General features: G+C 42.6%; 1 protein-coding gene across 1 annotated transcript in view; it reads left to right on the top strand.

Moving 5' to 3' along the window:
• Positions 1 to 565: 565 nt before the first annotated feature.
• Positions 566 to 16,495, top strand: part of GLG1 (golgi glycoprotein 1) — an 86,586-nt gene continuing 70,656 nt past the window's right edge. Inside the window, exon 1 of the mRNA XM_052795983.1 lies at positions 566 to 917. Within this exon, the coding sequence (XP_052651943.1) occupies positions 600 to 917 (318 nt within the window). The 5' untranslated portion in view covers positions 566 to 599. The remainder of the gene's footprint in view (positions 918 to 16,495) is intronic.

Here is a 16,495-nt window from a genome sequence, read left to right on the forward strand (position 1 = left end):
TCACTGGGGCAGCGAAGAGCTTCTTGGGCTTTTAACAACTCTCCCCGACGTCCCTCCAAGGAGGACGGCACCGCGAGCTCCGTTTCACAAGGGGAAACTGAGGGATTTAGGGCAAAAAAACTGGCCACGGCTTTTGGATACCTGCTGTGGGAGGCGTGGGGCCGGGTTGCCTTCCCAGAGGCGTGAGCGTTCCCTGGGGGGGCACGGCTCCTCGCGTTCCGCGCCACCGGCGCCGGCTCAGCAGTTTGGCAAGTGCCGTCCTGCGTGGCTGACGGGCTGTGGGGGCCACTGTCGGGCCGTGATGGCGGCTGGGGGCCGTAACGGCCGTTGGAGGCTGTAATGGCGGTTGGGGGCCGTGATGGCGCCGGCGGCTGCGATGGCGCCTCGCCCTCGTGAGGGGACGACGAGCGCGGCGGAGCCAGGGGGCGCGCTGAGGGCGGGACCAAGGCAAACCGCGCGCCCCGCCCCCCGCCTCGGCCCGAAAGGGGCGTGGTCCACGGAGGGGGCGCGGCGCGCTGACGTCACCGGCGTGCTGATTTGCATACGGCGTGCGTGCCGCTGGGTGGGCGGGCGGTCGCACCGGAGGTGGCGGATTCAAGATGGCGCCGTGCGGACGTGTCCGGAGCCGCTGCCCGGGCCCGGCGCTCCTCCTGCTCCTGGCGCTGGCGGCGCGGCCGGCGGCGGGTGGCCTTCCTCCCGCGGGCCTCGCCGCCGCTGGCGGCGGCCCGGCCTTAGCGGGACAGGCGGCGGGGCCGGGCGCGGCGGGGCCGCGAGGTCCCCGCGGCGGTGGCGGCTCGGGCAGCGGGTGGAAGCTGTCGGAGGAGGCGGTGTGCCGGGAGGACGTGGTGCGGCTCTGCTCCAAGCACAGCTGGGCCAACAACCTCGCCGTCCTCGAGTGCCTGCAGGACGTCCGTGAGGTGAGGGGCCGGGCGCCGGGCCGGACCGGGCCTACCCGCGGCGGCGAACAAAGAGCGGGGCTCCGCGCCGCCCGCGCCCCTCGGCCCCGCCGCCGCCGCTCCTCAGCGGAGCGAGTGCGGCCCGGGCCGCCGTTCCTTCTTTACCTCGCGATTTTTGTTACAAAAAGCGGGGTTCGTGTGTGCAGGCCGGTGCCGGCCGCGCTTCCCGCCCTGCGCCTCCGCCGCTGTGGAGCTTCGTGTGAGGGGCTGGCGGCGAGGGCAGGGGGCCCCGGGAGAGGAGCCGCTCTCCGGCCGGCACCCCGCTTTATCTGCACCTGGCGGCAGCGCACTCCTGGGAGGGAGAGGTCTCGGTGCGATGCCTTTGTTTTGGCGTTGGTGTCTTACAGGGTTATTTGCTTTCAGAGGTTTGGGGAGAGTCCTGCCTCTGTAGTGCTGCGGAAAGGTGCCTGGCTGGTAGCAGCAGTGACCCGAGAAGGTGGTTGTGGGTTTTTTTTTTTCCCAGGTTCAGGTTCCCACCTTCATGTAGAGCTCACGTGCAGAGGTGGTTGTTTTTCAGTGCTTGCCTGTGTGTGTATGAAACTAGATATGCAATCTTTAGACCTGGCTTAGTTTACACGGGGAGGTTGGCTCTGCAGTCTCTGTTCCCAAGCATCTGTCGTGAGTGGTGTAAGTCCAGCTCAAGAAAAGACTGAGTTGCCACCTCAGAGTCTTTTCTAGCCCCATCTTTTCATTCATTCTTTGGTGGTTCTTGCTCAGTTTGAAGAAGCCTTTGGGAGAAGTGTCTTTGGCAAGCAGTTTTGGTGTGGAGGTCTGTTTAGTTCTTGGCTTCTCTGCTGTGAAGTCCAGGAATGTCAGGCTGGGTCAGTTTTAATGGCGTTTTATCAAGTGGAAATGCAGTCAGGAAAAACCTGTGCTCCTTTCTCATCTGTTATTGCAGAGACAGCAGATGGCAGTGACTTAGTGGTTACTCTCATCAAGGGGAGTCTTGAATCAATAACTGTCAGTGATTACTTCCTGGCTTAAAATCCCCAAATAATTTAGATTTTATCTAACTTCATGTCTTAATTTTGGACAGGTAGTTTAGTAAGACACTCATGGCAGACTTTTTAAATTGAGTCCTGATGCAACACCTGTCACAATTATAAAATGCTGTGATATTTGCTTTATGAATAACTTGTCCCTTACTGTTTCTTCCACCTCTCTGGGACCTTTTGGACCCCCTGTTAGGGAGGCATCATCTCTGAGACGATCTCAGAAGCTGTGCTTAGAAGCAGTGGCTCACAAGCTACAAGCCTGCCAAAAAGGCAAGCTGTTGTTGTTCCTTTCTTTCCAGTTGTGTGGCCCCTCCCTTCTCTTTTCATAGTTCCAGTGCTTATTGGTTTTCTGCCATTTTAGTGAGGTGGACCTTTTTATCATCTAGTTTCTTAGCTTTCTGTTGGAATAGTTTTGTCATTTTAGTGAGTTAAATGCAGAGGGGCAGTGAGTGCAGGGCTAGGGCACAGGGGTGTGCAGGGAGAAGCAAAAGATGAAGGGATGCCTCATATAACACTATTTTCAGCAAGTACAAGCCCTTATGTTGGTTCTGCATATCTCGTGAAAACTCCACTGTCTTTCATATATATATGTGGTTTTCCTTTTCCCCTTTCAAAGCCTGCCTTGTTGTCAGCAGTTTGCTAGCTGTTGGTCTTGTCTAGCTGTAATGCTGTTTCATATCCAGTGCCGAAGGTGAATCTTGTCTTGGGGTGACATCCCAGGCATCGATAGGACATCTCAGGGTTGTTTTGGATTGAGTTTTCTCTCTGAAGGTGTCTGTCTGCGGCCTTGTCCTTATTTGTCTGTCAACCTGTAAAGAGCACTGTCAGCTGGTCTTAGACTCAACAGTTTGCCTGCCCTAATGCCGATGTGCTGGGCTGTATCCTAATGTAAAAATGACTTCCCAGAGTGCTGCTCTGAGAAGTTAATTAAAATAACTGATTTCTGCGTATCCCGATATTTAGACTCTGAGTAAAAGTCATGAGTTGTAAACATTGGGTGGCACATCGGGTGATAGGGAACAGGGTCAGATGTTGTCTCAGACATTTCCTTTGCATTGGAGGTTATAGCAGAGAAAATACATGATGTATTAGCTGTTACTGTTGTTGATCCAACTTTTAATTTTGACCCTAGAGCATCTGACAACTTGTTTGGACAATACCAGAAAAGTGATGATTACATTTTAAAATGGGTGGGGAACTAGTCTTAAGTCATACAAGCCCATTTGAAAAAAAGTCGGGCTATAGTAAATGGACGATTTGGGGGAGTTGCTGTATGTGTGATAGCGTCAGTGAGGACAGTATTCGGACACTGCTTTGCTACAAGTAGCAGATAAGATTTTTAGATGCAGTTTGGTGCAGAAGCAGCCTTTTTTCCACAGATGTTTAAGATCATCTTGCTTTTCTCATAAGAAATGTTCCTTTAAAGTGGAGAAACTTTCCGTTTCAAACTGGGAGCATTACTGCTAAGATTAACCATTGATTTTTCTTCTTAGTGTGATAGAGAAAAGCTAGGACACTTTAAAATTTGAATAACCAGGGAAAACAACTATTTGAAACCTTCCTTTTGAGTCCAGAAAGTGTAGAGAGAAGGAAGGATGTGTTTGTTTTGGCAGCCAGTGTGAATGCGATCACATTATTTCAATATCTGCTGATTTGTTACTGCGCATGTCTTTAAAGTAAGTCCTCCTTTGCTTTTGCTGGGTAGTTCTGAATCTAAAGAAACAGGAGTGTTGAGTCTGTGGTTGACTGGTACAGGAGCCTAGCTTGTAGGGTGAATGTTGAGAAAAGCTGTTTAACACAAATATTCAGTAAAGAATAGTTTGAAACAAAAGAAAACAGTAAAAAAACCCGAACAATCCAAGCAAATCCAAAATCATAAACTTTGAAGTTTTGGGTTTGAGAGGTTACTTGTAGACTGTCAATTTAAAGTATTATCAACACAGATATTTAAGCACTGTGTATTTCTAGAATTCTTTTAAAAGAAGAAAAATCAAACCCCAGACTGATATCAAATACTTCACCACTGATTTTCCAGCAAGTCAATGAAATGCTTAATTGACGTAGTGCAGAGTCTGCTTCTGCAGGTGCAGAACTCTTCTGCGTTTCAGGTTGTTGAACTGTTTGAAAGATAGAAATCAAGGGACAATCATGCTTTTCTGCTTTCCTGTCATAGTAGAAGAATGGGAAGGATGCTCCTTAATTGGAGGAGGTAGTGATCAGAGCTGGTCAGCTTAAACCTCTTTGACTATAATCAGAAAATAGAATCAAGAGCATATTTTGGTGCATTTTCCAGATGAATGAATTCCCTTCAAGTTAAAATTATTTGTGTACTGCATACATTACTGTTTTGAGTTGCTTAAATTTTGTCATCATTGTTTTAATTGTTACCCAAATAACTTTATGCCCAGATATAAAAAGAGGAGAATGGGGGGTGTATACTTCTGTTTTTCAAAAATGTGTTTTAAAGGGGTTTTTTTGGAAGTTAATCTGACTGCTAGCCTGTTTCTAGAGAGACTTCAGCGCTCGTGTTTCACTCAACATAGACTGCAGCCTTTAAGCACGTTTTTATGGGGTGCTTATTAAACTAATTTCCATGGTGGTTCTTGTATAAACAAACCCATGAAATATTAATATATTTGCTAGTTAAAAATTTTTGCATGATTAATGATGACTTGCATTTAAAGCATGACTGAGTTGTTGAATTTGAGGTAGGAAACATTAGCAGGTATGAAAATATCTTAACCAGTGTAGCTCTCTTATCTGGTTTATTAGTGGAGCATAATTTTACTGTTAAAATATACCTTAGATCTGATTAGTCAATGAATTAGCTTGATGTCATAATTGTTGAGCTTTACTTTCATTGTGCTTGTAAAGATTATGTAATATTTAAAGCATTATATCCATCTATATAATGCTAACGCATTATAGGCTAAATAGTTTTTCTAAGATCAAATGGCCGTGATTAAGTTGGGATTAGAGATCAAAGCTTTGGCCTCCAGCTTCTTTCTTCATCCTGAATGGTTCCAATTCTTTGGTAGCATCTTTATGGTAGGGACAGTATAATTGAACCTGAATGCTCTGCTTTCTGGAAAAAAATAAGGCTCTCTTAATGTTGAGGATTGGGTTAAGAACAAAGCAAGTTAATCTTAAAGCTGTGTATTTTAAGAATAGTATTTTTCTTGTTATTTCAGTTGCATAGTTTAAAATGCCAGAAAATTCATTTGATGTGACTTACAGACTAGGAAGTACGTAACACTTGACAGGTTGGGAACTGGCACCTTTCTTCTGTATAAACATTTTATTCCTCATTCTGTGGAGGCTTCCCTGAAGCTTTTTGGTTGCACTGAGGTGGATGTGATGTGTTAGGGTAGCTTGATTTATTTTAATTTTTTTCCCCCTTTTATCTCTGTAATTTATTGAGTTGGAGGGCGAAGGTTTTGTTTTGACTCAACGTGCGACATTATCTCATATTCGAGCATGTACTCATGTTTCCATCTCTCACAGCTTTCCCATGCACAAGTGGAGGCTGGCATTTAAGGTCCCTTTTTTGAGATGTCTGGGCTGTGGCAGCAAATGACTGTTTACCTGTCCAGAGCTGTAAGTGAGGGCTGTGGATTAAACATAGCACAGGGGTGGGCTAGTTTTTAGGAAATGCAAATAGTGAAGACACTGTTTACTGACTTGGCCATCTCCTTCAGTGCTTACAGCTTGTTTTTGTCCCACAAAACCTCCAGGCATTCTCCCTGGCTTTCAGGTGAGCTGTTTTGAATGGGAGCTACCTGTTTCTCAGGGCGGTAAGGACATAGTTGTGAGATGGAGGCTGTTCTGGTTCTCTAATCATTACTATTGCAAAGGAGTAGGCAGTTAGTATTCCGGTGATGCTCTTGCAGTGTCTACAGCATTATCATCTGGTTCAGATATCAACACGCAAAGGGATTCTTTTTTTAAAGGCAATGATCAGAAACCTGGAAAATGTACTTTAAGCCTTGCCAAGGGCTTTGCTTACACTCTCCCTTTTTTTCTAAGGGATATTGACCTGGTGATGATTCAAAGCCACCTGTACAGGGCACAGGAGTTTAAGAACTCTTATGTCCTTAAGAAAAAAAAAAGGGGGGGAGAATTCTTACCCGTAGTTGAAGTTGAGCTAACTTAAAGTAAAAACGTGTTGCAATTTTAAGAGATTGAGTTAATTATTGGGCTGTAACTGGATGCTAGACTCTGTATGAGTTGAAGCACGGGCTTCTGTATTAGAAATTTCCATATACCATTCTGTCTCTAACTGAATTTAATGAAGAATTTACAGTGGTTTCTGGCAGATGCAGATTAATTAGAATGGTCAAGACTGGTCCCTCCTGCTTCTAAAATTCATAAAATGGAAGATGGATCTATCGAAGTCAATGGAAGGGAATGGTTGGACCTAGGAGGAAGGGATTGAGATGATAAAGTTTTGAAAAAACATATAAGCAACAACAAAAGAAAGTGATGGAGACAAGGCTGGAACACTCTCTGAAGCTTTTTCTCCTGAGGCTTGGCTTCTTAACTGAGATTAGCCACATTTTTGTTCTGAAGTTCTTGTTTTTCCTTGTGTTCAGATAGTGTCAGCCCAATTTTCTCCTGGCGTTTGTAGTTAAGTCTTAAAGTAAAATTCTAAATACAATTTAAAAGTCTGATTTGTGTTTGAATTACTTACTTTGGCATCAGCCTTTGGCTTCATCTCAGGTTGTAGCAATATTTAAAAATACCCTTTTCCTCTTACTAAAGCCACATGTGAGCTGACTAGAGGGTAAGGTGGTCTCTCTCATGCTAGGTCCTGGACTTACTGTATTGTGAACAGAGCATTAAGCACAGGTTCTTCATTCTCCATATCCTTAGCAATCTTAACAGCCGCTGCACTTTTGCTTATCTGAGAGAGTTATTTTTGTGGTTCTTTTGGGGGGTGGGGTTTTGGGTTTTTTTTGGTTGGGTTGTGGTTTTTTTTGTTGTTTTTGTTTTTTTTCCCCGGTTTTGTGCTGTTCTTGGCAGGCTGATACTTGTGGTAGCTGGTTATGCATCAGTTTGGCCTGGGATGTTTGGCTTAATAAAAGGGATTATCTTACAAGTCTGCTTCCTCTAGTGACCTGGCGCTGCTGGCCTGTTGCAGCTCTGAACACTGAGGAGAAAAAGAACGGAAATACAAGGGGAGGAGTAGAGTTTGATGCAGGGTGTGCAGTCTGAGCTTGGCTCAGAATGAACTGAGAAAGCTGTGTTATGCAGAGGTCTGGTTTTGGGGAGGTGATTTACTGAGCCAAATAGTTGAATATATTGAAAAGCAAAGACTCACGTCAGTTGTGACAGACAGGTACAGCTAGATTGTGTTTTCCCTGCTTGCATCCTCTCCTCCCTCATACTGGAGGAAAGGAGATCACTCTAGTGCTGCTTTGGGTTGTCAGGGTTGGAACAGAATGATTTGAGGAAAGATTATTCTAGACAAATTGTGTGCTGTCTTTATTTTCTAGTATAGAGATAATGTCTAGATGTTCTTTATAGCATAGCTTTCCTGCATGTGAGCACCACGTTCTCGGCAGACTCTGCTTGTTTTGGTCTTTGGAAAATGTATGCTTACTTTTCAAAAAGCTTTGCAGTTATTCTTCCTAATAATAAACTACAAAGAGCTGAATGAATAAAAGGTCTAGGTAATTGTCTTTTTACTTGAAATCTTGCCTCAAAATAGTTTTTTTGATCTTCTGACTAATTTAGTTTTAAGGTCTGTGAAATTGGTTGCTATGGCTCTAAAAAATTTCAGTTCTGTTAGCTGATAATTTCTTGTCATCATGGGATACTTCCGTTTTCTGGATGTTCAATTTAGCAGTATCCATGGCAGTGTGCTAGGTGGGGAGCAGAGATCCTCACTTCCTCAGGTACCAGCTTGTAGCATAATTGTTACCTCTCTTCATTAAGACAGTAGATGAAAACCCATACAGCTCAACTCCTGAGCAGAGGTGGCATGCATAAAAACTGTGTCCTGGCACGCTGGTGTCTGAATGTCTGCAGTTCAGAGCTGAGGAATTTCCTTCAGTAGTTAGAGAGGAGTCTGTTTTCTCAATGCTGCCTTTTTGGGGGGGTAGTGCTCAAGTTTATTTTATTTTCTCCTTTGGATAAGCATATCTTGTAGCTCTCTTACAGCTTTGTGAGCTTAGATTTCATGTGTTTGCATTAGAGTGCATTACTTGGTTGTAACGTCTAAAATTTTGCCTTAACCCAAACTGCACATTTGATGTCTTTATTATTGTCAGCGCTGTGGCTTAAGACTAATGGTACACATCTAATATCTCTTTTGCCAGGTAACAACATAGGGACAAACAAATATTAATCATGCAGGACAGGAATGTTTATTTGCTGGATTTGTTATTATTTGCATCTTTGCCTGAAACAATGCCTAAGAACTGCTGAGGTGACAAAAAAGGTAGTATTTAATGTAATAAATATTCATGGTTTCTCTACATGCCTGAAGTATTTTACTCCTTTGCAGTTAGCAGTAGAACTGAGTGCTCTTCTGTGAAAAACTTCTTGTAGTTTCCTTATTTGATTCTCGGGAGTTCTGAGTCTCTTCTAGAGAACACAGCTGGTTGTGTTGATGTAATTAAGTACTTATATGTAACAGGGTAGGTTAATAACAAATAGCTATTCCAGCTCTGCTATGCAAAATCATTCAGGCAAATGTGCTGTCTTTTGTTTAAAAAATAATGCCTAGCTTAATCTGGTGGTGAGTTTGTTTTCTAGATCTCTTGAATCGTAATAGGAGGCTCACCAGCCTTCATCATGCTCAGTAGTTTGCTAATTGAGACTTTATTTTCCAAAGTGTCATGTTAGTGCACGGTAAAATACTTTCCACCAAGTGAACTGCAAAACAAACTCGGCAGAGCATGCATTCTTTTAAGTGTTGAAGTAATTGCCCTACAAAAAGTTTTGGTAGAATAAAAAAAAAACAAACCAAACAAACAACAAACCCAAACCTGCTTGGCTTGTAGACTTTCTGTAACAGTCCAGGCTTGATTTGAGCTGAGTCAACTTTTGTTATGCTGTTCTCAGCTGAGTTGAAATAAGATCTGCAAGAAGCTTACAGTAAGCTCTTTCATTATCAAATTGATTTTTTTGCTTATGTCAGTGTCTCTGTGGCCTATCTACATAAGTCGTAAAATCAGAAAAACTAACTGCTTTCAAGTAAATGACTGCAACACCACAGTTGTCATAATGTACAACATGAATTGTTCATGAGACTGCAATTCTTTAGCAGTGTTCTTGGTGATTTAAACAAATCAGTATTAATGTGATCCTCTTATTGTAGAATTCAGACAGGCTAGTCAAAATCTGGTCTCCACTGATATAAGGTCCTATATGAGTGATATAAGGTCACTCATATACCTGAGTAAATGCAGGTGCGGAGAACTGTTGACCGTGAGTTTTGTTTGTCAAGCATTTTATATTGCTATTCACATATGACATTGTGTTAACCCTGCTGCTTTTTTGATTATTATCTTTGAACTGATGCTATGAGCGCTGTATTTTTGGTGCTTCAGTATTTGAGACACATGAGTTGATGGGTCTGTCACCATAGCACAGCTATTCAAACTCATGATGACATCTGTCTTACCTTGCTGAAGTCTGTAGAGTTGACTCTGCATAATCAATGAGTATGCTGATGCTGTCTTTCTTGCTGCCAGTTTTCAGACCAAGGGCTCAGTCCGCTTTTCAGTAATGTATGTACTTTGCAGCTAGTGTCATTGAAGAAGTGTGGAAGAGTCTGAGTTGCATGTTATAGTTGGCAACTGGAACTGCATTCTTGATGAGTAAGTATAGAACAACATACAGGAAAGTCTTTTTAGTCAGTGTAGAACTGGAGAAACTCAGCATGCTGTAAACTGTGGTTTGAATGGGAGGTTTCTTACAGCTACCTTAACGATCCATGTTTTTCTGCTGAAAACAGTGAGATGAATTTTCTGCAACTGTCTGCTTCTCAAGCAAGGATTCAGCAGGATAACAGGTCAATGCTTACCGGAGGGAAGAACAGGTTAGAAAATACTTAACAGCAGTTGCTGCTGGAAAACACAGAGCTGTTTGACTCAGTATCTGCAGCAAAAGTCAAAGATCTTCTGAATGTAGTAATATCGCTTACTTTTTTTAGCTGAAGGCTTCCAGGCAGCTATCAGCAGCCATCTTCACTTATTTTGTTTCTGATTAGTCATATGAAGCAACATTATTTTTTAAAGCCAAAAAGAAAAAGCTGAAACACTAGTTTATGGTCTAAGTCTTCCCTACATTTTTATTAAACTGAGTACTGGAATGAGACTCCCATGGCGAATGCTTGTCCTGTCTCTAGGAATCCTAATAACAGCATCATCTGGGAAAGTGTGGTGCTAGGGAACATACTTTTCCCTCAACTGATTCACAGCTCTAAAGGTGTATGCTCATTCTAATGTTATTGTTAATAGCCTCAATTAGATGTATATGTGCAAAATACTAGTTGTAGGAAGGATGTGATTCTGCACTTTCCTTGCAGAACACAAACAAAGCCTTGCGGTGTTTTATATTTTTGCTTTGTGACCCTTTACCTGTGCTTTAGCAGGCACTGAACATATGGTGAACCATCACTGATAATACTCTCCTCTCTGACTACAGAAATAGCAGCAGTGTATAGGGTAGACTTTCGTGGAATAATGCAGAGTTTGTTCTAGCTCAGGTACTCGGCAGTGTGGCTTGAGTTTGTCCACAACAAACCCTTTTCATGTGCTCTGAGGCTATATGGCTTCCTTTCTATGAGCAGCTCACAGGTAAGGCCTACACAAAGAGGAAAAGCATACAACAAGCCACAAACTACAGGGGTTTTTGTTTCCCTCCCCTCCTCCAGGCATTTGTGAACTCTTCCAGCGTCCTGTTGTATAAAACCATAGTCTAAACTTGTTCTGCTAGGGAGACTGCTGATGGAATTTAAATTCTTCTCTTTGTATGTCAGCTCTTCCCAAAGTAATTTCCCCAAATACTTTCCTCCCTTGAGACATTCCAGTGAAATCCATCATGACTTTGTGATGTCCTCAAATATTATTTAATAAATGCTGTCTTCTAATGTCTGTTTTACTTACTAGGGTTCACAGCATCTTAAACTTAGAATACTTGCAAAAGGCATTTTCTGAAAACTTCTTAAGAATACTAGAGAGCTCAGGTAGGCTGTTGTGTGGTGTTGACATGCAGCTGGGAGGAGTATTGAACTTGGATTTCTCTGCTGTGTAATTAAAAGAGAAGGTGAGAATCAGTGCTCCAGAGACTTTACCTGCTGGTTGTCAGCCCACAACTGTATTATCTAATGTGTTGCCTGAAGTGGCTTAGGGCAAATGGAAATAGGCAAAAATCTTCCTATGGCTTAGAGTTGTGCATCCTGAAAAACTTTAAATAACATGGCAGCATATTGTTGCCATCTTAAAGTGATCTTTTGTCTGTTGGGAGATGGAGTTTGATCTCTGTAATCACTTCTGCATTACCTAGTGGGACCACTAATTTGGAATTGGGGCCCTGTTTAGGAGATCGAAGTTTTGGCTTAAAAAAGCGCCCCTCTGTGAACCTAATACTGAGCCATTCAAGCAGAATGGTAAAAAAGGAAGATGTTAAGAGCAAGGTAGTAGAGTAGCTTATAGCCTGTTAGACATTAAAATGTTGGAGAACCTCTGTATATCTTCAAAACTTTATTGTCTCAAGTTTTCAGGCAGAGTATTATTTCATATACCTTGATTGTTCTGATCTTAAACTGGGCCAGAAGAGTCTTTCAAAACTGAACTTTTGTTCTCAGGAACCATTTAAAAGAAGCTTGTGGAGGCTGGCTGATAATACAATTCACTGCCTTGGGAGCCATGTTGCTGAAAATACTTCTGAACAGCCCTTTTGGGGTTTGGCATGGTTTTCTGTAAGTTCTTTGTTTGTATGTTGCATACAATGTTTTCATAGCATTAAAAGCTATAAAATGAAATTAATCAAGAGGTCATCTTTGAAAGGTATCTAAAATAATGCCTCAAAGTTGTCAAAACATTGCACCTAGGTAAAGTTTGGGCAGTGTGAGTACGGTGCTGTTTGCTCCCATATTTATAGAGCTCATTGTTTTGTTTTGCTGTCTAGAATAAGTTCATCGATTTGGGGCCTGTCCCTTGGTAGCACTGTTTTGGGTATGTCTTACTACATGTTCAGACCTGAAGGCAAGACTTCAGCAGTGAGCTTCCTTCTGTGTACACTGGTGAATCTGAAACCATATGGACAGGTGAGCCATGTGGATTGTCAGTAGGTGAGCATCTTTATAGGAAGAGATTGGGGAAGATGGAGAATTGAACAGCACGGTCACTTTCCCAGTCGTGAAGCCACCTGGAAACGAAGGGAAGGAAGATGATGTCAGGGTTGTTACTCTTTCTGCTTCTAGAAGATGATCTGCAGTAGCTGAGAGGATCCACTCTCAGGCAGGCAGTGCTTTTTGCCACTGTTTCCCAGCTGGGACTCTTACTTCTCCTGGGATACTAGAGCAGTAGGCTTGTGTTGAGCATCTGGGCATGTAGCCATCGTTAATAGTCAAGGTGGACACTCTTCTTGTTTGTTTGTTTTTAACATGGAATTTTTCATATCCCTTATTATTCAAATGTCAAACCAAAGCTATGCTAGCCAAATCATCTTAATTAAGTCTTTCCAGGGCAAGGTACAGGAACTATTATTCTAGCTTGCTCTTGGGTTGAAAGTACTTATTTTCCTAGAAATAGATTGTAATATTCCATGATACTGATAAAATCACAGACTTGGCCTGACGACAGTGAATACAGTAGCTGGAAGGAATGATTCATTTCATAGAGAAGCAAATAAGAGGTTTCTATTAGAATCTCTTCTTGGATTGCATGGCATATTGCTGGGATTTTGACCATGGAAGTATTTATCTTGAAGTTCTGATGTTTTTGGTTGGATGCAGTAACAGTAGAAAGATGCTGCCTTTCCCTGGAAGAGGTACATGATCAGGTGAATCTTCCAGAATAATAATGACTTGGAAAGGATAGAAATCCTTTCTATCCTGGTGTTCCAGGTAGCGGTAGTTGTTAGTGACCACCTTAGTAAAGCACATGTCACATCTTGTTCTGAGGACTGCTACAGCCCTGGTGCAAGGGGTAGCAGAACTTCTTCCACATCAATTGCCATTCCTGTAGAATTACCCCCATGGATATGCTCTTAATTTGGAGTCTTGTCTGGTTTTTGTCTTACTGGGTTGCTCCCATTTGTCCTGTTCCAGCTCTGGCTGTCCAAGCTTAAAAAGGTACTGTAAATCTGACAGGTATTCTGTAAATCTGACAGGTATGCAAGGTTGATGATATCTTGGGCTGGACCTGGATGAGAACCTGTGTTACGATCCTGCATCACTTTGGGAGCTGCTGGTTAAAATAATTCTGCTTTGGTTTCCTCAGCTACAGTACTTGGCAACAGTAGAATAGTGCATGGGCTGAAAGTGTGGGCAAAACAGCGAGTCTGTCTTGGTTCCATGAACAGAGGTGAGTTGTTTTTTTTTTTTTTTTCTTCTGCTTTTCAGCATTAGATGTTCCATAACAGTTGAGCTTTGCGTGTATAATCTTGGGAATGAGTAGCATCTCTTAATGGTGAGCAAAATGTGTATTTTTTTTAAAATTAGTCTCACCTGAATGAGACATAGCTATGTTTCTTCTTACTTACAAAAAAACCAAGAACAAACCACGTTTAACATTTACTGGCAAGACTTGCTGTATCAAAAGATAACAGTGTAAGATAAAAGATAACACTGGGTGCAGAGCTGAGTTACTTGGTGTTTCACATCCTTTCTTACTGTCTGTTGCTAGCTCTAATCCAATGAAAGAGCCTTCTGAAAAATATGGAAGAGTTTCTTTTGCCTGTAGCATTTCAGAGTCTTAAAAACATTGTGTGGGATTGAAATGTTGCTTCGTCCTTCTTCTGGAGCAAATCTGCAACTTGTTTTAGTCCAAAAGGAATTCTAGGACTACAAGAAGAGCAATATCCTATTTCTGTACCAAAATGCCTGAGGCTTTCGTCAAAGAGAACTGTTATCTGGAGTAGGATATTACTGCCCTGAAGAGCTTATTTGTTCTTAGATTTGATATTCATGTGCCTAGTAAATATTTGGGATTTGATTGCTCTAGGCATTCATCCTTCAGGAAAACTGGAACTCCTCCTTTTAATGCGACAGAGACCCTGGGAGCAGCTGTGGAGGACGGAAGGGGCACAGATAGCTTGTCCTCAAATTCTCTAGACAATGTGTCTTGCGAAGTTTCTTGCACATGTTTATGAAGTCGTGTGTAATCTGCGACAAGCTGTGGATCTGCTTGAGAGTGTAAGAGCCTGAGGTACCTGTGTGATGAATATTGCTCGTGACTTTGGGAATATTGCAGTGCTCTGTCTTACCCTTGGCTCTAAGACTGTGGACACAGTTGGGTAGTTTTATCAATGAAACTCACTGCTTGCTGTTGAGAAAAAAGTGCTCATTGAAGAAAACAACAGATAAGTTATCAAAATAACCCTTGCTCCTGGAGAGCCGGTGGAGTGGAGAGGGAGGCCTATCGGTCACACTTGCATTTGAATAACATGACATAACATAACATGAAACAGTTTAGGATGAAGGGAGCAGGGGGACTGCATTTCCAGCCCCTCAGGCTTGCTTTGTGTTCAGACCTTGGTTGCTTCGGTAGGGTGTGTGGGATTTAAATGTCAAATTAAGCTTAATAGTTTTAAGTCTTGGCATGTGTAAGGCTTGTCCAAGCTTAAATAAACTGAGTGCAGAACTAAAATGATGCACATCTCTTACATGGATGTGTGCAGTTGAGTACTTGTTAGCTATGTGATCGAGGCCTAATTTTTTTATAAGGTGTTTGAATTTTTACAAAATGTCCTGGTGAACCTAAGCTGAGTTTTTTTTTTTTCTTTGAGCTCTTTAACAAATTGCGAGTAATCTGTTCTTTTTTGTTTGTTTAAAAAAAAAGACTCCCCAGTTGACTTCATTTAGACTGTTTGACCGTTTACTTAGTGTTGAGGTATCTGTGTCCTGAATGGTGATTTTGGTGGGTGTTTCAAGTAGTTTATGCTGTAAATTTGGAGCAGTGCTCTAGCAGATAGGAGAGGCAGTGGCTTTGTCTGTGGAGTGGTGTGAAGGGGCATGTTGGCCCATCTGACTGAGTAGTGAGGCCTGCAGCAGGTGTGGAATACATGGTAGAGATGTGTCAACAGTTACAGCTAAATTGCTGCATGAGGATTTGGGATTTCCCTGTTCCCATAAAGGGAAACAGCTTTAGCTTGGATTTCTTTATTAACAGTCTCTCTTTCTTCTGTTCATGGAATAAGCTGGCCTGTCTGGTCACTCATTCAGAAATGTTCCAACATAACAGTTTCTGGATGAGGTGGTCAGCTCATCTCCCAGGAGTGATTTCTCTGGATAAGACAGTGCATGTTCGGTTCGGTATAGCTTTCAAGTACTAGATGCAACCCTTGTACTGTATGATCTTACTGCAGTTGATTTGCTGATTTATTTCCAAGCCGTTTGGTTACAGAGCTCTTCTCTGTTTTAATGTTAATTTTTGAAGAAGGGATCATCTCAGGGATGTATTTGACTGGTTTGGGGGAGGAGTGGATAGCATGTGTTTCAACTGATAGAAAATTTAGTTTGTCCTCTTTAACACTGCACACCATGGCATTCAATAATGACAGAAATAGTAGGGCAGATTGTATGTATATTTTAGGCTTTTCCTTTCTAAACTGAGCATTTTGTTTGTTGTGTGTCGGGGAAGATTATTAAAAGGTTCTAATGAACTTTTCTTGGAGGTTTTTTGTGCTTTTACAAATGCCTTGTGTGTAAGGTCAGTGTTCCCTGGAGGTTTGCACGCCTCAACCAACCCTTGGCATCTAGCTCTTGTCCCACTTTTTATGCTGTCTTTGCAATGTGTTAACACCTCAACAGAGTACTTTAAGAGAGAGCATTCTCTGAAAAGCCACATCTTGCTTTATTCTGTCATGCTTTGTGATACTCCTAGGAAGAGTGTTTTGGGGAGAGGCTGAAGTGTGATGGCTTGCTCAGCGCTCTGGTTAAGAGTCTAGGAGCTGATGGGATAAAGATGCTCTAAAAGAGCATGTTAGCATGAGCATCCATTCATAGGGAGGTAAAACTGAGGCATGATCTTATGATTATGCACTGCATGTTATTAACATAAATCACAGTGATGGGTAATAGTTGGATGTCTAGGCAATTGATGAAGTGAGCGCTGACTTGACTCTAAAAGTTGTCTGCTTCACTGCTAAAGCCTGCTGCTCCTGTGGTCAGGGTGGCTGAACTAAACACGTAGCAGTTCTTGTACAGGGAAGATGGGAGCTGGTTTCAGTGTGTTTGGCTGTGAATGGCAGCACTTAGGAGTGGCTTCATGTGTTTCAGTGGTTCCTGCTCCAGATATGCTCATCCTTGGAGAGACTTGGACAGTGTCAGCTGATCCAGGTAAAACCTTTGTGGCTGAAGTTGCAAGT

The sequence above is a fragment of the Harpia harpyja genome, chromosome 9 (assembly GCF_026419915.1).
Source record: "Harpia harpyja isolate bHarHar1 chromosome 9, bHarHar1 primary haplotype, whole genome shotgun sequence".
In the NCBI taxonomy this organism is placed as follows: Eukaryota; Metazoa; Chordata; class Aves; order Accipitriformes; family Accipitridae; genus Harpia; species Harpia harpyja.